The sequence below is a fragment of the Oncorhynchus clarkii genome, chromosome 16 (genome assembly GCF_045791955.1).
Source record: "Oncorhynchus clarkii lewisi isolate Uvic-CL-2024 chromosome 16, UVic_Ocla_1.0, whole genome shotgun sequence".
In the NCBI taxonomy this organism is placed as follows: domain Eukaryota; kingdom Metazoa; phylum Chordata; class Actinopteri; order Salmoniformes; family Salmonidae; genus Oncorhynchus; species Oncorhynchus clarkii.
The window spans coordinates 44,743,115-44,769,963 of NC_092162.1; the positions used below are offsets into that span (position 1 = coordinate 44,743,115).

At 43.8% G+C, this 26,849-nt stretch overlaps 3 protein-coding genes across 5 annotated transcripts in view; all 3 read right to left on the reverse strand.

The window, feature by feature from the left end:
* Positions 1–1,027: 1,027 nt before the first annotated feature.
* Positions 1,028–12,566, reverse strand: LOC139367322 (WD repeat-containing protein on Y chromosome-like). The gene is made up of 29 exons (XM_071105536.1): positions 12,504–12,566; positions 11,653–11,723; positions 11,495–11,534; positions 11,099–11,252; positions 9,783–9,901; positions 9,547–9,650; positions 9,249–9,450; positions 8,127–8,232; positions 7,888–7,972; positions 7,629–7,744; positions 7,473–7,549; positions 7,241–7,371; positions 6,724–6,791; positions 5,931–6,079; positions 5,672–5,809; positions 5,447–5,557; positions 5,110–5,337; positions 4,918–4,988; positions 4,525–4,729; positions 4,275–4,454; positions 4,095–4,178; positions 3,654–3,806; positions 3,307–3,522; positions 2,921–3,073; positions 2,543–2,711; positions 2,240–2,372; positions 1,619–1,793; positions 1,389–1,487; positions 1,028–1,210 (listed from the first exon to the last, which is right to left on the reverse strand). Exons 1-29 carry the CDS (start codon positions 12,564–12,566, stop codon positions 1,028–1,030), a joined length of 3,783 nt encoding a protein of 1,260 aa, XP_070961637.1.
* Positions 12,567–13,194: 628 nt separating this feature from the next.
* On the reverse strand, positions 13,195–19,868 carry LOC139368558 (microtubule-associated protein RP/EB family member 1-like). 2 transcript variants are annotated; one of them, XM_071107576.1, is made up of 7 exons: positions 19,732–19,868; positions 19,134–19,261; positions 17,150–17,295; positions 16,850–17,042; positions 14,471–14,583; positions 14,119–14,271; positions 13,195–13,964 (listed from the first exon to the last, which is right to left on the reverse strand). In XM_071107576.1, the coding sequence occupies exons 2-7, from the start codon at positions 19,252–19,254 to the stop codon at positions 13,914–13,916; spliced, it is 777 nt and encodes a 258-aa protein (XP_070963677.1). In that variant the 5' UTR covers positions 19,255–19,261; positions 19,732–19,868; the 3' UTR covers positions 13,195–13,913. The 2 variants fall into 2 exon arrangements, with proteins under 2 accessions (XP_070963677.1, XP_070963678.1); XM_071107577.1 differs by having other exon boundaries at positions 19,134–19,257; positions 19,732–19,862.
* Positions 19,869–23,251: 3,383 nt separating this feature from the next.
* The window catches only part of LOC139368559 (DNA (cytosine-5)-methyltransferase 3A-like), a 29,940-nt gene continuing 26,342 nt past the window's right edge, over positions 23,252–26,849 (reverse strand). For both annotated transcript variants that reach the window (XM_071107579.1, XM_071107578.1), the window contains 4 exons: positions 26,701–26,786; positions 26,469–26,538; positions 26,137–26,255; positions 23,252–25,872 (listed from right to left, as the gene is read on the reverse strand). In XM_071107579.1, the coding sequence (XP_070963680.1) occupies positions 25,731–25,872; positions 26,137–26,255; positions 26,469–26,538; positions 26,701–26,786 (417 nt within the window). In that variant the 3' untranslated portion in view covers positions 23,252–25,730. The remainder of the gene's footprint in view (positions 25,873–26,136; positions 26,256–26,468; positions 26,539–26,700; positions 26,787–26,849) is intronic.

Consider the following 26,849-nt stretch of genomic DNA (forward strand, 5'->3'; position numbering starts at 1 on the left):
TCTTGCAGTTACTCAAGGCCTTGCGGTGCCACTCCAAGGTGTGGCTGGCAGCTGGCTTTGTTCGGGGGCAGGGTCACTCAACCACACCATAGTGTCACATTTTTGCTTACCATGAACTTTTCCCCTTCTCAAAAGCTCAAACTGCATTTTTATCTTCCATAAGTAGCGGAACCCATGACGGGCCAAACGAAAGAAGACAGGAAATCAACAACAATACTTAAATTCTTCAATAGGGGAGCGCTCTATATATTTGTCCTGTTGTTTCTAACCTCACCCTCTTATTTCTCTTCCCTTTCACAAGAAAACAGTTGACTCAGATACATTGCTGTAGTAGACGAAAGTATACATTTTCAGATTTCAATAAGTCTCAGCTTCACGAAAGGCAATAATATTCTCCACGTGGAATGGAGTCTGTACAGTCGGTTTGATTCATATGACTGCAAGAGGGGGATCAGAATTTCTAGAGTGGTTTGAAGAATCTTCAGGGTCCCAGCGGGGAAACTGCTTTTTCAATTCATATTTTACAATCGGTACGTTCTGCTGCTGACCTTTTGGCATTTAAGTACCACTGGTGGGACCTCAGCAAACACAGATGCAACCCTCTCATTCAACGAAGTGACCCGGCTGGTCCAAGCAGGAGAGGAGGTCCCAGGCCTGTCAAAGCTGGACATGAAACCTGATAACCAAACACCAACTCTCTCTCAGATGGAGAGGAGACCTAAACCCCGGGAGAACTCTTAGACACACATGGCTTGTACATATTACTTTTTCCCTCATACTCTCCACATTTTTTTAGAAAATGTATATTTTTTTTGATATCCTCTAAATGTGCAATAAAAAAAAAATCAATGCGCTCTTCACCATTTCATCACATATGACAAAAAGCGTTACACGTTTCCTGTATTACTGTCTCGACCTGATCCGTCTAAAACAACTACACCAAACACATAAAATAGTGCCTTGCCAGACTCATTTTTATTTCTGAATGTAATCAGCGAGGGTCATATTAGCACCTGGGAGTTGCTGGTCACGGAGGAGCAGCCAGGTAGCGTGTGTGTGAGTGGGGCCGGCGCTTAGTGCTCCTCTTCTGCTTGGCGGCAGTGTCTGTGCCCTCATTTAACCTGTGTTGATGGTCCTTCAGAAGCTCTGGGACAGGGGGCAGGGTGACGGGCCGCAGAACGCTGTAGGGCAAGGCCTTATACACCCTCAACTACAGAGAGACAGAGAAACAAACAAAATAAATAAACAGGCACATCATTATCCCTTTTGACTTCGAACAACAGAGATGGTGCCTTATACTCTCTCAAAAATGACAGAGAACTACACATCTAAGGCCAGGAAACGGTCCCATAGAGTTAGTTGTAGGCTCTTTAAGGTATGAGTCTTACCTGCTCTTGACTGCTGAAGGTTGTCTGGAGGTCAGGGGTACAGGACGGAAGGTGATGTCTCACTTTCTGTTTGTATGCTCGTCCTAAAATGCTGCTGGTCTGAGGGAAGGACAGTTGAAGCAACACTCGATCGTTAGGCACAGTAACCACACAGGTGTGTTGCAGTCAGTCCTTTACTTTAATCTGATGTGCGTTGGCTACTGTGAGTGTGGATGGCATCTGTAACTCACCTGCCTTCCCTTCTCCTGCCACAGTCTCCATGTGTTCTCAATCTGCTCGTCGGTGTACTTGACGATCCGTGGGTCGGTAGGAACCAGTTCCCTCAGCTGCGTTGTGACCCCACCAAACTTTGTCGACTGCTGACTCTTCTGTGCAGTCAGGCCCTCCAGGATGCGTTTGGCACAGCTAAGAAGGCCGAGATACAGTGCATGGATGGGTACAGTGCATGGATGGGTACAGTGCATGGATGGGTACAGTGCATGGATGGGTACAGTGCATGGATGGGTACAGTGCATGGATGGGCACAGTGCATGGATGGGTACAGTGCATGGATGGGTACAGTGCATGGATGGGTGCAGTGCATGGATGGGTACAGTGCATGGATGGGTGCAGTGCATGGATGGGTACAGTGCATGGATGGGTACAGTGCATGGATGGGTACAGTGTATGGATGGGTGCAGTGCATGGATGGGTACAGTGCATGGATGGGTACAGTGCATGGATGGGTACAGTGCATGGATGGGTACAGTGCATGACTAGCATGTTTTTGTGTGTGGAAAGTCCCTTTCATCAGCCATATAGTTCACATTATGGAGACAGAAGGGCTTGCGCATTTGGACTTTTCCCCTCACCTCCAGTGCGGGTACTTCCCCTCATTAAGGACTTTAAGTGTCTGACAGGACCCCATCCTCTTCAGGTCCACTGGGAGCTCTGTGTGGAGGGCCTTGGGGTCACCCACCCGCCACAGGCCCTGCCCAAATGTACCTGAGATGTAGGGACAGACCGGGTACTAGTTGTCAGTATTAGTAGACATACAGTAGTTGGAGCGTACCAACACTGCCCCCTTGTGGCTGATGATAAAACATATTACATAGAACCATAAAACGTTCTCAAACTAATGACACCATACACGTAACTCCAGTGGTGGTGCTTACCGATGTATCTGCCAGCGGTGGTCCACAGACGTACGTTACAGTCCAGGCTGGCTGTGACGATGAGGCGGAAACGCTCCACATACTCAAGATGAACGATCCCTTTCAGGTGGCAGCGCCAGGAACTCAGGGGCCTAGGGGGGATCAGGGACACACTCCATCCCTGCAAAATCTGGTCAGAGAGGGATAATAGAAATGAGTGGGAAATCTATTCATGACAGAGTCTGTTCCGTCTACGGAAGGTGACATCATCAATGACCACTAGCTAGTTTCACATCTGTTACACATTCATCCTAACCTGCCCTCCTCCCTAAAGCTCTGTAACTTGAACAAATATTTTGGTGTGTCATTATGTTCTGTGTGCTACTGCTGTTGAGTTACCTCTTTGTCCTGCTCCACCACCAGCCTCCGTGGTCCCTCCACTTTGCAGTAGGGAGGTATGAGTTGAGGCAACCTCAGAGAGTCCTCATTGGATGATTCCTCCTCAGCCCCCCCACCCCTCATACGGTAACAGTACTTCTCAATGTCCCACAGCTGCGGAAAAGGAAATACAGGTGTAGAGGGATGACGTGAACAAAGAAAAACAGAGAGAAAAGAAAAGAAAGATACTTTCAGTCCATAGTCGATTTGTAAAACATCCTGCCAATGTCTCCACCCTGATCACTTCTCACTACTGTCCCCTTCACTCAAAGACATCAGTTGGTCTAGCCAACATAGATAAACAACACATGGACATATTCTATGGTCTCCAAACCCTCCAGTACTACCGTGATGTATCCGTTGCTGTCTCCAGTGAGCAGTATCTGGTCCTGTCTGTCAGTGGACATGGCACAGATGACTGGCCCCTTGCTATGCACGGCACGGAATTTCCCCAGCAGCCCTCCGTTACGGCCGATAGACCAGGCGTAGATGTAGCCGTCTGCTGAGCTGGTCAGGAGGATGGCCGTGTTAGGGCTACGCTCACGGGTGGCCAGAAACAACACCTGCTCGTCAGAAAGAGAAATAGGGAGAGAAAGAGAGGGAGAGACAGTCATTGACATCCTCTGTCGGTAATCAAGGTGAACAATATTAAACCGTCAGATAGGTTACAGTGTACATGTCAGTCAGCCAGTACTTTCTCCACTGCAAACCGAGGCTTCTCCAGCTCATCTAGGTTGATGGTTTTGCTCTTGCGTCTAGGCAGCAGTGTCGTCCGCCTACCCATGGAGACTGTGACCGGCTGGGGCAGTAAAGCAGAGACTGGAGCCGAGATGCTACCCCTCCGGCCCTGTGGGATGCATAGAAACATGCACACACACATCAATACATGGAAACCACAGAAGACTGCAGAGGGGAGAACGGCTCATAATAACGGCTGGAACGGAGTAAATGGAACGACATCAAACACATGGAAATGATGTGTTTGAAGTATTTGATACCATTCCACCCATTCTGCTCCAGCCATTACCACGAGCCCGTCCTCCCCAATGAAGGTGCCACCATCCTCTTGTAATGGAAACCCCTTACACAACGGTCAACATACAAAAAGAGATGAAGCATTGAAACATTCTTTTACATGCCGCATGTTGGCGCGAGGCCCCTGAATCACAGGATCAGGAGGGGGCTCGGGAATACTGCAACGCCGGGCTTGATTGATTTGCTGAGGGACACAAACACCTCTACATCAGTACACACACACTCACACATGCGTATTAAAGTCAGTGTACACACCCACACACACACACTCCATGTGTACCTGTATGACGTTGGTGTGGGCAGGGTTGGCACAGCTGGGACGACGAGCCTGAGGGTTGAGAGTCTGGCTCACGGTCTCAAGAAATTCCACCATAGAGCGGAGCCACACATCGTCCTCATCCTCCTTCCCCAAACCGTCTGGACTCATAACAGTCACCACCTGGCCTGGTTTCTCGATCACCTGATTAGAAACTCAACATGAACATCAACAGACAAACAAAATGGCAGCGCTCCATTGTGTCTCGCCTCACCCGTATGGGTAAGAGGGGCAGTGGGCTCTCGCTAGCGTTGAAACGGCAGAAGGCTTGCCCTGAATCTATGTTCCAGACAATGACGTCACCGCTGTAGGAGGCGGTCACCAGCATCTTGCTGCCGTGGGCGTGCATGGAATAGATGTCGTCTGAGTGGTACTGGTTCCACACGCGGTGCTCCATCTTATCCTCCTCCTTATTGTCCCTGACACACGGACGGACAGACAGGAGGAAAGACGGACAGACAGATGGGAAGAAGTAAACATACAGACACAAACGATACAAATAATACAGATACAACATACAAAAGCCACACAAGTTGACCAATTGCCAGCCAAAAAAGTGCTTAAAAGTTGCATACAGTCCAAAGATGTAAAAACATGAAGTACTCACAGATACCACATGACCCGTTTGCTCCAGCCTGAAACATAAATCCTCTCGTTGATGTACAGAATCCCTGTAACCTGCCAACAAGTCATTTCAGTAAGTATTGTTTCCGTAGTCGAACGGCATTGCTTGGTGGTAAGAAAGACAAGTCTGGTCTGTCACTTAGGGACCAGTGCCCTGCAGGATACAGCGTAGTACCTCATTGCTGTCCACCAGGGGCAGTTCAGAAAGGAGAGCCCCGTTGTTGAAGTTCCAGAGACGCAGGGTGCCGTCTTTAGACCCGGTGATGAGGCGGCGTTTGGGCCCGTCGAATGCCATGGCAGTGACCTCAACTGGTCGCTCAGGGGTCGTTTGGAACTGCATTACCTTCTCCCCCGTCAGGATGTCCCACACACTGACCACGCCCGCATGGCACCCACTTACCACCTGGGCACAGAGCAGTGGAGAGAAGGTGGGTTTACCTAGCTTCAATAGGTTGTATGATCATCCCTTAGTTGACCTTTACCTCACTCCCAAGTATTGAACCATCACCAACCTGTTTGAAGTTGGAGTTGTAGAGAGCAGCACAGAGTGGCTGTTCATGTGATGTTGTAGCTGTGGGTACAGAGCAGTTTGCATCCTCCATAGACCCTCGAAGAACTCCAATCTGCCCGGCGCAACATAAACATGAGGAAATAAATACACAGCAATACCAAAGAACCTTGTACAACCAATAGTGTGTGTATGAGTACACATGTTAAAGGCAATAACGAACACACACTAGGTACGTAGCCATCACCATGGTGTTACTGGTGTGGTTATAGTAGGTGCTGGTGATGGGGAAGCAGCCCATGTTGACGTTCCTGGATTGGATGTTCTGGAGGCAGACACTGTCCTGCAGGTCCCACACCCGCACATTCTGGAACAGAAAGAAACGATCCTTACCTGTTTTGTGGTCTAAATGAGCATTACAAATCTGAGTAGTCAACGGGTGACATTGAGTGTCCCTGTCCCTGTAGTGATAATGCTGGACATCTGACCTTGTCTTTGGAGACACTGATGATCTTGTTGTCTCTGCCGTTGACAGCGATGTGAGTGATGATGGTGCTGTGACCTTTCATCTGTGATGTGGCCTGATTGGTCACATAGGGGTTCCAGACCCTCACAACCCGATCGAAGCATCCAGTCACTGGAACATTGGAAAACAAGCGCGGACAAACACACATCATGGGATATTGCATCAAAATAATAATATCCAGATTGACAGCTACAGAAAGATCAGCAAAGAATACTGTATGAAATAAGTAATGTAAATACTGAGCTATATTGCATGAAAAAAATTTAATGAGATTGGAGAACACATTGGGAGCGATCTTAGACCATTGTTCCATACAGAATCTTTCCAGATCCTTGATATCCTTCGTCTGCGCTTATAGGCTGTCCTCTTCCATTCACACCACAGGTTTTCAATGGGGTTCAAGTCAATGGCCATTGCAAAATGTAGATTTTTGCAGTCAATTAACCATTTCTTTGTGGATTTTGATGTGTGCTTGGGGTTACTGGAAGTGTCAGCCTCCTAAAGTTCCTGATGCTGTTGACCTTAACAAGGGCCCCAGGACCAGTGGAATCAAAACATGCTTTCGATTTTAATATAAAATAATATAATTTTAAAATGTTTGGAGCATGCAATATAGATAAGCATTTATTATTTATTTTATACAGTATTTGTTGCTAATCTTTATCAAGGGTGGCAATAATTTTGTAACTGACTTTATATGTAATTGGTTTAGACATCATAAACAGCACTGTATGGGGTATTACTTCTACACATACCCAGAACGTTGAGCTCAGGTGAGTAGTCAAAACACAGAATTCCCTTCTGCATGTGAAAGAGTGCAGTTCTGAGAAAGAAAAACAAGAGAATTATATTCATCCGTGAAATGAACATTAGAAATGAGAGATTTGAGGGCATTTTAAAGAGGCACTCCAGCCTCTTCTTTACCTCATTTAGCACCTGTTTTACTGAACAAAAGGCACATCTTAATAGGTGCTAGGTATGACATTACATGGCACAAGATGTTCCCACAACCAAGGAGGGAGGCCGATGACATCGCATCAGACCAACTCCTTCTACGGCCTAATCTTTGAAGTTTGTGGTTGTGTCAAAAAAAAAACGACTTTGCTCAAAACATATTTTGTTAACTTTAAGTGTGTGTATATTACTGTACTTATACGTGGGATATTGTTTTTCAACACGAAAAGTTCAAATATAGCTGCAGTGCGTCTTTAAACAGTCCTGTAAAACACACAAAAAAAATAAAGATGTGGAAAACGTGAAAGGGGGCCGTACTGAATTTTACACTTGCGTGAGTGGGGCAGCGTGGTCAGGATCATGGAAGTTTGGTCTGCCGCACAGCAGGTGGCGATGGCATTCAACTCTGGGATGTAGCGGATCTGGTGGATCCAGTCATTGTGGCTGGGCTGGAACATAACAAAAAGGGGAAGATATGAAACAGAGAACTAACTAAAGAGGGGAAGAAAGAGTGTGAACAGGAAAAACTACAGTTACATAGGCTACTTACGACTCGAAAGCAGAGAAATGAGCTGGAGGTGTTTTTGAGCAGGGCTGACACAGGGATGCGATAGTTTGTTCCTGAAAAAGAGGCAAAGAAGTGAGTTTGGTCTTCGGCATGAACATGTGTACCTACCATCTTCACCTGCATGTTTTCACCCAGTACCTGTCTTGAAGGCAGCACTGTTGAACAGGCCATTATGGACCACATCAGAGGAGACAAAGATGTATATGGTGCCACTGGCATCACCAATGGAGTACACTCCTCTCTTACCATCTGTCCTGGAAGGAAGCAGAGAGAAAAAGGTTATTCTCACAAAAAGGCCTGCAAAAGTCATTATGTTCCATTAAACAGAAGTAATAGTCAATAATAATAGTAGTGCACTAGGAAATAGGGTGCCATTTGGAATACACACAAAGCCTACCAGTAGTCCATCACCTCCACGTTGGCCTCCAGCTCCGACAGGGAGAACACTATGTCACACTTACTGGCACTGATGTCATAGAATTCTGGTGAGAGAAAAACAAACACACTGTACAAACACTTTAACAAACATACAGTAGCTATAAATCAGTAGCTATTGCATTTTACAACATAATATCACTGCATAACAAGATGTTTTCATGTATACAAATGTTTGTACAGAGATTCCCACAGACACACCTACGTCTCGCCCTGTGGAGGAGATGGAGAGCTGGTTGATGTTGCTCAGGCAGACCATGTCTGTCACCCAGATGGGCTGGGCCACTGTGTGCTGCATCTGACTTATCTAGAGCAGAGAAAAACATGCAAAGAATGTTTCACAGATAAAGAATAGAACATCCCACAAGCATGACATGAAGCATACCTGCTGTCCACAAGTATGACATTAAGCATACCTGCTGTCCACAAGTATGACGTGAAGCATACCTGCTGTCCACAAGCATGACATGAAGCATACCTGCTGTCCACAAGTATGACATGAAGCATACCTGCTGGTCTACAAGCACGACATGAAGCATACCTGCTGGTCCACAAGTATGACATGAAGCATACCTACTGGTCTACAAGCACAACATGAAGCATACCTGCTGGTCCACAATTATGATGTGAGGCATACCTACTGGTCTACAAGCACGACATGAAGCATACCTGCTGGTCCACAAGTATGACGTGAGGCATACCTGCTGGTCTACAAGCACGACATGAAGCATACCTGCTGGTCCACAAGTATGACGTGAGGCATACCTACTGGTCCACAAGCACGACATGAAGCATACCTACTGGTCCACAAGTATGACGTGAGGCATACCTGCTGGTCTACAAGCACGACATGAAGCATACCTGCTGGTCTACAAGCACGACATGAAGCATACCTGCTGATCCACAAGTATGACATGAAGCATACCTACTGGTCCACAAGTATGACATGAAGCATACCTACAGGTCCACAAGCACGACATGAAGCATACCTGCTGATCCACAAGTATGACATGAAGCATACCTACTGGTCCACAAGTATGACATGAAGCATACCTACTGGTCCACAAGCATGACATGAAGCATACCTACTGGTCCACAAGTATGACATGAAGCATACCTGCTGGTGGGATGTTCTATTACATAGCAGTGTTTCACAACTGTCTTTTCTCCATCTATGTCAACATCATGTATTACTTCAGAGTTTTCACATCATATCAAACATTATTGTCTGGGGAAAACATATGAATTGCTATTCAATTCAATTGTAATAGATGAATTGATTGATTATTCGTGATATAATGCTTGAACATGGCTGATACGCACATTGACAGTGCGCAGCAGCTTGAACCTCTCGCTCCAGTAGTTGAGAACGCCATCACGGCTGATTGACAGGTAGCGTCCACTGTGGGCGCGGCCCTTAGAACCCCCCGAGGCCCTGCCATGCTCCCCAGAGTCTGTCTTTTTCTCCCCGGCTGGGGGCTGGAATGGGTAGAACTGGAGCCGGACAATGGTCTCACAGTGTGCACTACACAGGCAGAGACACAGAAAGATTAATGGATGCACACACTGCACCCATACTACTTAGGAACCTGTAGAACATAGCCAATGAAATACCACTTACACAGGCACAATCTTGAGTGGTTTGGGAAAGTAGATTGGCCTGTTTTGCTGCTGCAAAGAGTCTTTCTCTCTGTACTCTAACAGCATGTAGTTCAGATATTCAACCTGTATGAAACCACACAAAGTTGTTGTTTATGAGAGTAAGAATTGAAATGTGTTTACGTGTTTGTCACACACCAGAGTTGGTCAACTGACGACAAAACAGCACTCCTGTTCATTGTCGTTTTGCTCTCTCACCCAGTCCATTCTGCCGTCACAGTTGGTGTCCACCTTCATAAAGATAATGTCCACATCCTCGTCATCCACATCGCCCATGATCTTCTTCATCGCATCTCGGAACTGAGCCATATCCAACCCTGACAGAGAGAATGAGAATGACACATTGTTTAAGAAAATGTGTCCCTTTTGGATAGTGTAACTTGATGATTTTTTATTTTATTATTCACATTCTGTGATAAAGAACACATGTTCAACCAATTAAAACCCAATTTTCCCCCCCAAAATCACTATAGTAAGTGCCTATCATGTGCCAAATAAAGTAACAGGGTTGACCTCAACAGGGTTGACGATTTCATCTTAAATCAGCTATAAATCACCTTGTTACAGGAGGAATGGAAGCTTGTCATGTGCAACAGGGACAGGCAATTGAATGCAAGCTTCACAAAACAAGTTGAAATTGTTCAAATATTTCTAGCCTGTATGTATGGCAGGGATGGGCAACTTAGATTGGGGTGGGGTCCACAAAAAATCATGAGGGGCCACAGTGGCTCGCGGGTCTGCATACCCACATCCATACCCACACATGCAGTCAGAGCTGGCACTAGCCTATTCAGGGCCCTTAGAAAAATGTTGTTTGGGAGCCACCCCCCCCCACCTTGCAAGAGCAAAACATGTTTAGTTTTGAAGTACATTTCATGCAATTCTACACATTTTGCCATGGGGCATAGAGAAAATGTTGTTTTACAGTAAGCTTGCTGCAATCTACACATTTTTCCATGGGGTGGAGAAAAGATTTTGCAATTCTATGACTCATTTCCTGCGATTCCACACATTTTGCCATAGGGTGGAGAGTCAGGTTTGCAGTTTTGTAATGGGGATAGAAGCAGCTCACCTGCTTTTATCACTATGATTTTACTGTTAGATGTTCAATGTTTCTTTTGGAGAAAAAATATTTTAAAAGGAATAGTTTCACCATGCTCAAACAAGAGTTCAGTTCACGTAACGGGATCAACCTTAAATTGAGGGACGGGGTTGTTTTTGTTATTTTCCCTCATAATGAATCACTACTAAAATACCTTATTTGCAAGCTCTAAACCCAACAATACAGAATTTTGGCACTTTAGCTTTTAAATTTAACTTAAAATATCAAATGGGACTAATTTCATGGAACGACCCATGTGTGTTTGTATGACAACACTATGTAGAAATGTGCAGCTGGTTGGTGAAACTGGCAGGGATCCACTAGGGGCTAAAAATGATACTGGGTTGGGCTAAAAATGATACTGTGGTATACTATTAGTTATGGGGAGGTGTTATGTGTTCGGGTCACTCACCCCCCCCTCCATCCGTGTCAGCCTCTCTGAACATGCGTTCAATGCGGCGAAGGTGCTGTTCGTTGATCTGATTCTCCACTCCCCCCTCAGCTGGCATGTCCTCCTCCGCGGAGTCACTGCTCTTCCCTGAACGCTCCGCCTCCCCTGAAATACCCTGCGGAGGGAGGATATGGAGCACCTCAGTCATACTTAACTCCACATTTGATATTAAAACCAACGTGAACCATCTTTCACTTGAAAATGTCTTAGGAGGGCAAGATTCATTAAAAACTGCATAGAAAATGTGGGTGACAAGGCAGCAAAAACCCAGGCAATTTGAATGGAAATGTCTGTGTAAATAAAACAGAGCACTTTGGAGGAGCATAAGTGTGCAGATGCATTTTGTTCTGGATTTACCGGAGCTGTGGTGTGTTTCTGCTTGTCATCGGAGGTGGAACTGTGATAACACGGGCAATGGATACAATGAACACCCAGCAATTCAAAATGTGATTTCGTGATCAGACACATTTAAAGTCCCAATGTAAACTAGCTTTATATTGATATTACTGTCTGACCTTGTAAGGCTGGCCATCTTCACAGTTCCTCTGTGACAGTCCACAAGCTCACACTGGTCATGGCTTTCCACCTTTAACACAGGCACAAATGCTCACAGAAGAACAATGCTCTTTTGGTGATGTCACAATGTGAGAGAGATGGTCCTAACATAAATCATTGATATCTATGGAGATCAAACTTAACCAGATTCTGACCAGATTTCCAAGCTTTTTTTCTGTTGATAAAAAAGACCTTGCACTCTTGATGACAAAAAGATGACACTAGGGAGACAGAAGGGGAGACACAGAGTCCTGCCTATTTGACACAATCGTTACCTGAAAAGATTATGACCAGTTATCCAAATCTGTTTTGCATCTTGACAGACACAGAGAAGCTTATGGATGAAGAGATCAATAGAGTGCAGGATAACATGTCCAACGACATGTTGTAGACAAACAACCTCTGCAGTTACCCAAGGCCCGGTGGGCCTCATTCACCTGCAGGAGAAGCTTTGTGCCTGTAAAAGACTAGCCCGACTATAACTTATATAGGCAGATTAGTGGGGCCAAGTCACTGGAAGCAGAAACCGGATGCCAGATCAACATGCAAGGATGGGGGTCAGTGAGAGACAGAGGAAAACCCCACATGGAAGATCTAGACATGGACCTGTATATTCTGATCAGAGAAAATGACACAGCCCAGCTCAGAATGAAGAGAGCAGTCGTCAGGAAGCCCCTGGTGCCAACAGCGGAGGGAGGGCAACATGAAGACGCAGATGGAGCTGGCTCAACGGGACATACAGAATCAAGACACGGATAGGGTCCCCTGCCTCACAGTGGTCCCCACAAGGCAGGTGCTCCCTATTGCGAACCCCCAGGGTGCAGGCAGGGAGCCCGATCAGGAACAGCACCCAGCCCACACAAAGGGCTGCCATGTTGCCGACCGGTGGCAGAATTGACACCACCCAGTATGACAAGTACACCCTGTCACCCACGTCTATGGCGCAGTGGGTTTTCTTGACATTTGTTTTTATTTATGGCCCTTTACTCTGGGCAGGTTTACATTTATGTCACTGTTCTGATTTGGGTTTACTGCAGGTGAATGAGGCCCACCGGGCCTTGGGTAACTGCAGTTAGAACCAACTGCCAACAGCAATGCAAATGTACGTCAGGACATTTTAACGAGCACATAAATATACACATTCTAATTCATTTTCAGGTAATAACATCACAGAAGTTAAAACAAGCTATTTCTTCAACCTATAAACACATCTAGTTTTTCCAATCAAACCTTAATTTTTAAAGAAAAGTGATGCCTGTAGAAGCCTTATATTGCTATTAAGTTCACAAGCAGACTTCCTACGAATAGAGCTCTCAGTTCCTCTACTAAGAGTGTATAGTTCTGCTCTAACTGTAGACTCGAAGGATGTATTTCTTCACTGTGTGGACTGGCAACCATACATCCTGTCTTTGGCTTACATGAGGAAGTAAATCAGAACATAGGTAAGTGGAGTGCAACTCTAGCCTACATACAATACACAAATGGCAGAATGAGTCTTATCATTTTGCTTTTAAGTAAGAAGTACATTCTTTTTTTATTTAAGGTGCTCAATAAAAACACTTAATTTCATTGAAAAATCAAAAAAGTAATGTGATGAATACCTGCGAAGATAAAAACAAACTAAATACAAATGCTGATCGCCTAAACCACAAATGTTTAACTCTTAAGTATATAATGAATGTGTGTAAACATACCATAAAAATTACAATCATTTCAATTGGCAGAGTAAACATTCATATATATTTAAGAATTACTCATATTTGCAAATATCATATCAAAATAATCTAGTACAGTACTGTTTAGGTCAATTGGAAATATATAAGGAATAAAAAGACAACCTGAACATATTTCAAAAGTAACAGGCCTAAATTTAAAGGCACAGAAAAGGCCAGAATAAGAACAAGGCAGAAAACCCCCAGAAAATAAGGACCCATTGGAATTTTATCCAGGGTTCTTCTTCTCTGGTGGCTGGATCAGCAGGGTCTCTGAAATGTATTTTATGGTCCAGAAAAAACAAAAAAACACTTGGTCCAATAAAGACTTGGACCAAGGTGGCAGGCAGTGTATAATCCAGAGACAACTTAATCCACAGTGTGAGTAAGTGCATGTTCATTAGACCCAAAGAGTGCGTATGAACGTTGCACATGCAAACTTGTGTGTGTGTGTGTGTGTATTGAAAAGTGTGTGATTAAGGTATGAACTGCAGTTGTGTCCATTTTCATCAGAACTCTTCTGGTTCTTCTCCTTCAGCATCAGGAATAACAAACCCCTCCTGTTAGCAGGAAACAAAATTTGCATTTCAATATTCAAATACAACGCTACATTGGTTTCCTACTACAGATAATGATCTGTTATGAAACATGTATAGAAATGCAGAAGACATCTCAGATGTGTCGGTCAGAGTATTCCTGTGAAGTTTCACTCACATCAGTGGCGTATAGAACATCCATAATCTTCTGCATCGTCGTATCTGCCTCGCCATCCACTTCTTGGCAGATGACCTCAATGGACCTCAGCTTTCCAAAATAAAAGTCTCTCTCTTTCTCCATGTCCTGGACAGTGGCCTTCAGGGAACTGACCTGAGGCGAGAGAAGACATAAAAAGTGACAGGAGAACGACTGGGCGGGGCTGTCATGACTCATGTTACAACTAAACAAGCTTCAATTTCAATAAACTGTTGACCGAGCACACAAAAGCCGGACAGGAGATTGAGGGGAAATCTCATTGCGTCTCATCACAACAACTCATTTTTAGCAGTGACCGTCTGAAAGAACATACCTCCTGGGCTAGCTCCACCCTCTCCATGTCCTCTGCCCCTCCGGGCCTCCGCAAGGCACTCCCTGCTGACCTGGGCGGGGGTTTGGTTACTGCCGTTGTAGACCTTGTGGGAGCTGGATCCAACACAAATCACAAGTTGGCAAACTAGGACAGAATAATAACAGTGGACTGTGTCCATGCACTCAACCTTAGACACACAATTGCACATTTATACCCACTGACTCCAGTTCCAAGCCTATAGAATACTGGAATGGACATGAACCTACGTATGATAGGATAAAGGTCAGCCATTTGTCAGGGGGTCAGTCAACTTTATACAACGGGTGGGTCTAATCCTGAATGGTTAAAACCGCATTCCAGCTGGTGTCTATTCCACAAGTTACCACCGGCTAAATCTATGACCTTAAAATGCCTAGTTACTCTGTTCCATCTGACTGGACAATCCACTGTCTCATCATGACTTAAATGGTTTTCCAGTGCTGTGATAAGAGTAAAATAATGAATTTGAAGAATGCATCCGCACTCTGTCTGTTAGCTAGCCAGACAGTTTTAGAGGAATGATTCCATACATTTTTCTAATTAACTGTCAATATGCCATTCAAACAAACACAGTCAATGCACAACTAGAGCCCGTTAAAATCTGTTTCATTTGCCTGATTCCGTTTAGTTTTTTTTAACCAGGTTTCCATTTTTCCTAGTTTTAGCTCTCAACATTGCTTTTTTAATAAACCATCCAATTGAGTTTTTCCTAAGTTAACAGCAATGCTTAAACCACATCAGGAGACCACTAAGACATATAGTGTAGTTGCCCTTTAATTCAACTGTGCAACAGCCAGAGATCATTGTTTGGTTAGCAATGTTTCTGTAGCGCTCATGTGATTCGAGTTTGCTAAACAAATGGCCACTGGATTGGTGCAAATAATCATATTCTGCCAGGTAGGCATAGGCCACTTTGTAGTTAACAGTTAACCAATAAAATGTTTGGGGAAAGCCTTTCCATCTACCAGAACATGGTTGACATTACATTAGCATCATCGCTAACGGCTACACAAAGTGGTAGACAAATGGCAAAATACGAAATCGCTAAAGCATATTATTCATGTCTTATGATAATCTTGGGCAAATTAATACATTTAGTTGATTTCCTACTAAGTTCAATACATTTTGGAATATTGATTTCCGTTTTAATGTCTGGATTCTGTCCACTTTCTCCGCAACGTGGATTTAACTCTGATTTTATAGGACCCTACACAGCCATACACTGGTTGAAATCAGTTGATGATAGGACTTAGACATAGTTGGAAATGCAACAACTATTGATACTGTGTCACATACACTGAATAAAAATATAAAACGCAACACGGATAGTGTTGGTCCCATGTTTCCTGAGCTGAAATAAAACATCCCAGAAATGTTCCATACACACAAAAAGCTTATTTCTCTCAAATGTTGTGTACAAATGTCTTTACATCCCTGAGTATCTATTTTGCCAAGATAATCCATCCCCCTGACAGGTGTGGCATATCAAGAAGCAGATTAAACAGCATGATCATTACACAGTTGCACCCGGTGATGAAGATATCAAAAGGCCACTCTAAAATACACCACAGATGTCTCAAGTTGAAGGAAAGTGCAATTGGCATGCTGACTGCAGGATTGTCCACCAGAGCTGTTGCCAGAGAATTGAATGTTCATTTCAGTACCACCCACCTCCAATGTCATTTTAGAGAATTTAGCAGTATGTCCAATAGGACTCAACCGCAGAGCACGCGTAACCACGCCAGTCCAGGACCACATCCGGATTTTTCACATGCGGGATCGTCTGAGACCGCCACTAACAGCTGATGATATATCACTCCTTTTATTTTCCTGCATAAGTATAATCAGGATTATGCCTCTACTGCCCTTCCTTCCAATTAGACTGGTTTGGATTTCTCCCTGACCAACATGGCTGCCATTTTCAGCCCATTCTGGAACTTTGAAGTTTATGACATACCCTACTAAATTAAGAGAGGCTATCTATGACCTAGCCTTACAACAAAAAAAAAAAGTAATTTCCACAGTGTGACCATGACTGTGAAAGCCCACCATAGGTGCCCATTGGCGATCCCCGTTTGACCATTAAACCACCTTACCGACTCTCGCCGCTGGTCTGATAAGAGGCGGGGAGCTGTGGAACTGTACTGAAATAGAGATGCATACAGTGTGCATTTAAGGGATCAAGCATCAAAGACGGGAACAATTTATGTTCCACCGGCTGACTGAGTGTAACTTGGATTAGACGCCCCCCCCCCCGTTGTTGCGTGTAGCTATATTTTCAATTAGGTATTTATGTTATATTCATCAACATGTTAGAAATTATAAATTTTTCTTCCTCACCAGTGGTGGGCTTTCTTGGCTTGGATGCGACCTGCCCTGGGTTGGGCGTAGGAGCAGTGTCCTGGCCCTGGCGAGCACCGAGTGGGTCATACTCCTTTCCATCGTAGTTGGCATCAAATAATTTCTTGAACCACTGCACAAACTCAAAGTTGTCCTGGAACTTGCCTTTTATCAATTTATCCACAGGAATGATCTGGAAATTGTTTAAAAAGTGTCAATCTCAATGGCAGTAATGTGATCTTTTAGGAATACTGCAATAGCCGAAAGTACACACTGAGTTAGACACTCGGAAATACTCACCTTGTCAACCCCAATCTTCTTAAAACTGGTCTGCAGAAGTTTGAAGTTGTGGAGGAACTCAGTCTCTAGTTTTGCCTGAAATTTTACCTTCTTCAAAGGGATGCATCCAGGGAAAAGCATGTCCATGAACTGACAGTAAGCGGCACCTGTGTGAATGTGATAAATCATTTATTAAATTACCAGCTAATCATGTCTCAACTTTTATAGGCTATAATCAGTGTAAAGTACTTAAGTAAAACTCATTTAAAGTACTACTTTAGTCAGTTTTGGGGGGTGCCGTCTGGTTTGCTTAATAAGGAATTTGAAATGATCCATACTTTTGATACATAAGTATATTTTAGCAATCACAATTGATACTTAACTATACTTAATACCAAATAATTTATGACTTACTCAAGTAGTATTTTACTGGGTGACACTTATTTTAATCATTTTCTATTAAGGCATATTTATTTTTACTCAAGTATAGAAATGGGATACTTGTTCCTCTGCTCCTGACATTACCTCTTGCCTAAATGTCCTATGACAGCCAAAGCCACTTATCTGTGGGGAGCACAATTTCCATGTACGGGGAGTAGTTTCTAAGATGGCGGTAGATAAATATACAGTGCATTCGGAAAGTATTCAGACCCCTCGACTTTTTCTTACATTACAGCCTTCTCAATCTACACACAATACCCCATTATTGGTCATGGAGGTGACCAAGAACCAGATGGTCACTAAGAACCAGATGGTCACTGACAGAGCTCCAGTTCCTCTGTGGAGATGGGAGAACCTTCCAGAAGGACAACCATCTCTGCAGCACTTTACCAATCAGGCCTTTATGGTGGAGTAAAAGGCAAATGACAGCCCACTTGGAGTTTGCCAAAGGGCACCTAAAGGACTCTGAAACCAAGATTGATGCCAAGCATCACATCTGGAGGAAACCTGGACGAAGGTTCCCCTTCCGACTGGACAACGACCCTAAGCACACAGCCAAGACAATGCAGGAATGGCTTTGGGACAAGTCTCTGAATGTCCTTGAGGGGCCCAGCCAGAGCCCAGACTTGAACCCCATCTAACCTCACTGGAGAGACCTGAAAATAGCTGTGCAGCAACACTCTCCATCCAACCTGACAGAACTTGAGAGAATCTACAGAGAAGAATGGGATAAACTACCCAAATAAAGCTGTGCCAAGCTTGTAGTGGCACACCCAAGAACTTGAAGCTTTAATCGCTGCTAAAGGTGCTTCAACAAAGTACTGAGTAATCGGTCTGAATTCTTGTGTAAATGTAATTTCATTTTTTAATATGAATTAGCACGTTTCTGCTTTGTCATTCTGGGTATTTTGATGAGATGTTAATACCTTTTAGAATAAGGCTGTAACATAAAAAAATGTGGAAAAGGTCAAGGGGTCTGAATACTTTCGAATGCATGGTATAGGACTACACATACAGGCTGATGGTGTTGTAGTTAGTTGCCGAGCGGGCTTGAATCTTCTGCACATAGCAAAAGTAGAACAGACTCATTATAGTTATGTTTTAATTGAGCATAGTCCAGACTCGTTATAGATATATGTAATAATTGATTGAGCAAAGGATGCATTGACAATACGATCTAAAAAACTTTTCCAACCTTTTCCTGGTGATACTTTCTTGGTTCTCGATTCTGATGCCACAGGTGTCTTATAAACGTTATTTTGCAGTTGCGGGTGGAACTTGCAATTTAATATTCAGAAAAATATTAAATGCACTTTCTGTATTGAGTCAGAAATTATATTTTTTCTTTATATTCTCTTTTTTTGAGTTCCACCTGCAACTGGAAACAGGAGTTTAAAAGACAAGGTATGCATCTCCAAATAAACCGTTTGTCGAAAATAACGTTACCACGCTTTGAATGAACCATCGGAACGGCTATCACAGGCTAGTTAGCTATGCCGATGGACATATTTCTGGTTTGATCTAGATCAGCTAAATTAGCTAGCTAACGTGATTTCTTACTGACCTGAGCACAACTGCTCAATCTTGGCGTAGTTCATCTGTACAGACTCGTTGATCCAAGAAAGCATATCATGGCGACTAAGGTTGTCGCCGGTCACAGATGTGGAGTAAACGTTCACAGCCATCTTCTAGCTTGGTACATGAGAATAATATAAAAGTTTTAGGGAAGAAGGGACAAACAAAGAAACATCTAGCTCATTTACATCTTAGTTAGCTAGCTAAGACACGCACGATCAATGTTCTTTATGGCTAGACAGCTACTAGTGGTTAGTCAACGTTTTAGCTAACGTTTGCTAACTTTACGCCCTATTAGCTAAATTGCCGTGTTAACCATCATAAACTTTGGCGTAGTTGACAGTGATCGGTGCCAGCTAACGTTAGTCATATAATGTTAGCATCACGTTATACAGAGTTGACCAGCTTAGCTAATATTGAGCTAATCCGGAACAGCTAACCTAACAATACGAGAGCTAGCTGTTAGCTATCAAACACACCTATCCTTCAACTACGACATCATCGCTAACACTAGATACACTATTCATTTTCGCTGGGTAGTTCTACTGTGCATTATCAATTTCCGTGAAACACGCTTTTGAACTTACATTTTCTTAATCTTCCACTGGTTGAATCAAATTACAAAAAGGTTCAAACTTGTGGATACACCAAACTTTCTCGCCGTTCACCGGCGTTTTAATTATTTCGTGCCTTGTTCCTTCCTCTTGGCTCTTGTTGTACGGTTAGAAGGTAGCTGAACATTAACGTTGCTGCCACCTACAGGCTTGGAGTATACACAACAGGCTATGGCTCCCACTTCTTCTTCTTTACGGTTTTATGGCAGATTACACCTATTGGTCTATTGCCGCCACCTATTGTACGGTCTATTGAACCCAAAAATATCCCACTGAGGGGGAGGGGGAAACATCTCACTTCTTCAGTAACAGTTCAAATCACATCCCTAAACAGGCTTAGCTGCCTGTGAGGACGGAGCATTCATCGACAGAATTCTTTGTAATGCCTCTGCTGTAAAATCCCAAAAAACAATCAACCGCACTCACAATGATACCTATTTTCTCAGATTTCCACTCTGTGTGCGCTGTGCAGTTGATAAGCAATGTAATAAACGCTACAAAGTCCACCTTCTGCCTGGATTATTGACCTCTGCCTGCCCTGTCACTGAGCCTGCCTGCCGTTTCTGTACCTTGTCACACCACCCTGGATTATTAACCTCTGCCTGGCCTGACCCTGAGTCTGCCTGCCGTTCTGTACCTTTTGGATCTGTATTACTGGCCTCTGCCTGCCCTTGACCTGTTGTTTTGCCTGCCCCTTGTTCTAGTAATAAACTTTTGTTACTTTGACATTGTCTGCATCTGGGTCTTCCCTGAAACGTGATACTTGCCATGACTGACCCAGCAGACTTCCCAGACTCCCGCAGTGTGGCAGACTATGCAGTGGATTTCCGCACGTTGGCATCTGAGAGTGCCTGGAACCTGGAAGCGCTGTTTGACATGTTTCTGCACGGAGTATCGGAGGAAGTAATGAACGAGCTTGCAGCCCAGGAACTACCGACGGATCTCGACTCGCCCATTGCCTTGACCATTCGGATCGATGGGAGACTACGGGAGTGAAGGAAGGAAATGAGGTTTGATTCCTCTCGCCCGACCAAGGCTTCCACCTCGCCTCCGAGACATCCCGTAAATCCCGACAAACGGTTTCACTAAAAGACCAGGCTCACTGGTAGGAGCGAGTAGTCTGGTGGGCCATACGGATAACTTTTCCTCTCCCCTTACTCACACCCCTTTTCATACAATCTTGCTCTGGGGGAACCAGTCGAAATCTCTCCGGGTACTCATAGTCTCTGGGGCCGATGAGAGCTTTAAGGACGCTACCCTGGCGTCCGAGCTGGGCATCACAGATGAGGTACGCTATCTTAGAGTGATCCAAGGGGAAGGAGGAGGGTTGCAGCTCGATGACGAGGGAACACTAAGCGAGAAACGCCCGACAGGTGCCCGACACTACTATTGAAGCGTTCCGGGGGAGACACTCCAGGGGGCCATCGTGTTCTTCAAGCTGCCCTAACACCTGGTGCGGATACGGGAAGGGGACGAGTGGAAGACTGCCTTCAACATAACCAGCGGTCACTGCGAGTATCTGGTCATGCCATTTGGCCTTACCAACGCCCCTGTTGTGTTCCAGGCTCTGGTGAATGATGTTCTCTGTGACATGTTGAACCAGTTTGTCTTCGTCTACCTAGACGGCATCCTCGTTTTCTCCCTCTCCTCCCAAGAATACCTGCTCCACGTCCGCCAGGTTCTCCAACGCCTCCTGGAGAACCAGCTTTTTGTGAAAGCAGAGAAGTGCGAATTCCATCGCTCCACCATCCCCTTCCTGGGTTACATCATCGCTGCAGGGAGAGTACAGATGGATCCCGGGAAGGTGAGAGTGGTGGTGGATTGGCCCCAGCCTACGTTGAGTGAAACTGCAACGTTTCCTGGGATTCGCCAACTTCTATCACCGCTTTATCCGGGGTTACAGCACCCTAGCTTCCCCCCTGTCCGTTCACGTGGTCCCCAGCTGTGGGATCTTAAACACAGTTTCACAACAGCTCCCATCTTGGTTCATCCTGACCCGTCCCGCCAGTTTGTGGTGGAGGTCGATGCTTCAAATGTCGGAGTAGGGGCTGCCCTGTCCCAGCGTTTTGCCTTGGACCTCAAGGTACATCCCGCACCTTCTTCTCCCGTTGCTTCAACACCACAGAGAGGAACTACGATGTGGGGAATCGTGAGCTTATCGAGGTGAAGATGGCGCTGGAGCAGTGGATGCACTCGAGGGGGCGGAACATCCGTTCTTCGTGTGGACAGACCACAAGAATCTTGAATATCTCCGCACCGCCAAGCGTCTCAACTCCAGGCAAGCTAGATGGGCCCTTCTTTTCACCCATTATTCTTACCACCTCTGTCTCATTCACCCAGACAGGACACTTCAGACATTTGGGTGCATGCGGTGCATGTACACCACAATTGCAGCATTTAGGCTCTCCCGTCTACATACACTTGACACGTGACCAAATATTTTGCATCTATCACACTGCATTGGTTTGGGCACGAAGGCTCTCACAGGATATGTCGTAAAACCCAAATACACGTGAGAAGGGAGAGACTCTTCATCAAAAAAAAGCATATGGGTCAGTCGGTGTGCTCCTAACACTTGATTCCTTTTACTTATAGCGCCACCCCAGAGATAACAGCCTTGATAGGCGCCCTGCTTTGAAGATCCACACACGACACATTCCAATCCGATATCTTCCTGAAGCGCAGAGCACTCTCCTTCTGTTCCATAGATACACAAAAAAACGAAATAAGCCCACTTCTCGTTACTCTCATGGACACCACCTCATCCAACGCATCCACTATATTTATAGATTTATAGATCTCCCAGGTAACTACATAGATTGAAAACCCTTACTCTAACCCAAAAAAGAATCAGGACTAGGTTGGATTTACTAGATTACACTACGACTTTACTTCTCTTATTTCCTTTTGCATTTGCCACTGTAATACAATTCTTCTCATCTCCACTCGACACACAATTTGGTTCAAACTGAACATCCACTTCATTTTCTCCCTCCAAGGTACCTCTGCACGACCACTCATGCTTCCCACTTATGGGCCCACTAGGAGAAATAGGATTTCGTTTTTTACCACCTGAACTATGACCTGTTGAATTTACAGACACTTCCACAATCTCAGCAATAGTATGCATCACTCGGCCTCCCGAGTGGCACAGCGGTCTAAGGCACTGCATCTCAGTGCAAGAGGCATCACTACAAACACCCTGGTTTGAATCCAGGCTGTATCATAACCGGCCGCGATTGGGAGTCCCATAGGGCAGCGCACAATTGGCCCAGCTTCGGCCGGTGTAGGCCGTCCTTGTAAATAAGAATTTGTCCTTAACTGACTTGCCTAGTTAAATAAAGGTTAAATCAAAACAATATTGCATTGTCAAAAGCCTGCCAGAGCGCCCACAAGCTCACTCACATCGGGCACACAGTATTCACAGTATAATATATACATCAATTGACAGACTGACAACACAGACAAAGTACAAATAATACAATTAGGGCAGTTTATTTCTCATCTCTAACATGATCAAAAGCTTTACATGGGGTTATGAGACTATGACAGCTATACACTAAACAAGCCGGGGAACAGCTAACCATGTTATATACAGCTTGACTCAATATTAACATACCATGCAAAAAAATATGAATTATAAGAAAACAATTGAACAATAATATAGCACCAATAGGAGTCTAGTGATGACCCGAATAACCTCCTTTTAAAGGCATTATTATTAAAGTGTTATAGAAACATACAGTACACGAAACAATTGTTTGTTCCTTTTGTTTCATTTTTTTTTTTAAACGATTCATAAGGCCAGTATCCTATGTAAATCACTGTCCAGACTGTGTTCACCTGGTTGTGCTTATGAAAAATAGAAATGGCAAGAAAAACACATTTGGTATACAGTAACTGTTCTGTCTCTGAGTTGAGATCAGTCACCACACTGACACACTTCATACAGTACAACAGGTAGGTATGGATGGTAGAGGGGAACAAGGGTTCAAACCTGATGAGTTAAAAATCTCAGTAACCCCAAATGACAAACAGTACTCATTTTAGAATGTAGCGTAACTTCAAGTTTTTGATGAAAGCTGGTTGTGTTGTGATATCATCAACAAACTTGTTGAGAGCGAGATGAACAGAACGCTGCAGCTAAAGCCATCACTTTAACTTCACACACAGATTACCTGTCATAACAACACACGTCACATGCATGAAACTAAAGTGGGTATGTTATGATTAGGCCCTCCATGTGACCTTCATCAACACTCCATGAACATACAAGGTCAGTTTAAAACAGTTGCTTTCAGAAAAAAGTGCCCACTTTAAAGACAAACTTAGACGCTGCTTGTCTGTTTTACTGAAACAATTACGTGAAGACATTGATGATGTACTCCTTTCCTCAGAACTTTGTCCAGCTCCCTTTCAAATATTTAAGAATGAATAATTACAGAAGAAAAATAGCTCTACGTATATTGTATCTAGGTTTTAACAGTTGTTTAGTAGGCACTTGCGATTACAACCGTTCTTCTCCCCATTGTTCCAAGACAGGGAGAAGGCACACATCTTACTATTTAAATCAAACTTGTAAGGACTGGTTTCAGCAACTTTTTCTTTCACATGCTTGACCATATCCCCTAAATTAAAGCCTATAAGCGGCATGCTCTAACAAGTGAGACAATAGTTATGCCTCCATTAACATTTAGTCATTTCTTTACTTTGTCGACATTTAAAAATAACACTTTTCGCAAAAACCTAGAATGTCGAATAAAAATGTGGTAAAATTAGCAAAATGTAGCAGAAAAAATAAAATGTTGTTTCCAGGTAGAACCCTCTGTGGAAAGGGTTCTACATGGAACCCAAATGGGTTCTACCTGGAACCAAAAGGGTTTCTTCAAATGGGACATCATGCAAAGAAACATTATTTTTTTTCGAGTTGAATAAATGGATTTTGCCATCAGTAGGCATTTAGAATTAAATGTGGAGTGGACATTTATAGTTACGTGATAACATCAAATGTAGGCCTACCTTCAAAATGATTCGGCAATCATAATTTATTCGTAAGACAAAAGAAAAATCCACCCTTGTCGAATGTATAAAAATGTATTAGATCTTTAGAAAATGTCTCTGCCGTTTCCATTACACATGTGGCAATTATTTTTTTTGTGACATTGCTTTAGTCTAATTAACCTGTGTCAATGGAAACCTGCCTATAGTTAGTGAAAATGTGTGTCCTGTGACCACCTCTTTGACAAGAACATCATTAAAAACCCTAACATAGCACCACACAGACTGTAACCCTGATGAATATTGGCCAAGGTAAAATACAATCAAACACTCAAGGCACATTTTTTTTGCCTTGGTTTGAATCTGAGTTTTGGATTTTTTATTATTTTGGAAGATCTATTTTTCCAAACAAGTAAAAAAAACATTAGGTTTATTCACCTAATTACACGTGAACATGATTTATCTGACTATTTATAACATTCAAATATAAAATAAATGATACAGAATCATTCAATTAAATAGAGACAAAACTGTGTTTCTGCAGATGTTAGACCGATCACAGATTAGTATTGAGGTAGATAGTGGGCAGGGTTTGAGGTCTGATCTCACCATCATTGACCAAAAATTGACAAAACCAAACATCAAATAAATGATAGACAAACGTGAACTATTCCAGACAAACGGAAAGAACCAAAAAGTGTCAGTGCATTCTGGTAATATTATGATCATATGACCACACTGCATTGAAACAGATGCTCATTATCTAAACCTAATAAAACACTTGATACAGCCAGTGATAAAAAGACTAAGATGATTCTGTGAGGTCAGTCTGAGAAACACAGGACAGTTCCTTTCACTGAAAAGCAGGGCAGGATAATGATAATTTTTTTTTACCCTCCTCTCTCCAACAATCAGCAATTTCATGTTGCTGTTGTTGTTGACGACAGTGTGCAGCACACAGGAACGCGAGGTTCCTACTCACAGGCAAAGTAGTCCTTGAGTGGAGCGAAGAGGTGCCGGATAACTGGTACACTCCATGATCGGCCCAGTACTTTCTGCCGCTGGCTCCGACCCATGTTGTTGACATCAGTGTAATGCTTGGGAAAGCCGAAGATCCTGCAGAAAGGTCAATCACATAACATGGAAAATGTTAGAACCATTTCAAAACAATCCGAGGGTAAGTGTATTTGTTTTTAGAAATGACAGATTACATTCACTTAAGTACATTGACTTTTACAAGAGAGAGCAGTATCCATGATCAGTCACGGTATAGGAATAATGCTGACTACAAAACTTTAAAACAATGTAATTACACTGTGATCACTTCTATATTCTATGCTGTTCCAACCTCTACCCTTTTACTCAATAATAAAGACTTACTTCTCCATCTCTGTGCACCAAAGGTAGTCCTCCTTGCCATTAAAGTCGACAGGTAGTGATCCCATCTTCCCCTGTCTGATGGAGTTGGACTTGGTGGTGATGGTACGAACTTTGTTATACTGTAAGGGAAAGAACCGACAGATAACAATCACAGCTTTAACCATATTTCAAATGTGGACGTACTCACCAGTCACACCTGATGCTAGAAACTCATTCAGAAATAAGAAAATAGACATTAGAAGTAACCTAAACAGCCTTTTAACTTCAACCTCGCTTGTCAGTAAAGTACTGAATTATAATAAAATCTAGAAGCAAGAGCTTGGCAGTCTTACCTTGGCCGTGCGTCCAGGCTCCAGACAATCCTGCAGGTTCACCTTATCATCCAGAGAGGTAGCTAGAGGTCTAAGGAGAGAAAAACATACAGACAAGTGAACTCTCTCATGTAGGTGGGTTGAACATAAGACAAACAACATGATATTGAGAGTGCATATGTTAGTGTTCATCAGTAGGAGTATGTGAAGGGATATGGGGATGTGTCTATGTGTTAGTCGTATTTATGTTTACCTGTTCATGCCAGGGAGGTTTCCCCAGAAGTAGCGAGCTCTGTGAGCTGGGCTCACTTTTACCGCATCGATCAGGATGGGATTACACTGGAAACAGATGAGATGAGATTTACAGTTGAAGTCAGAAGTTTACATACACTTACGTTGGAG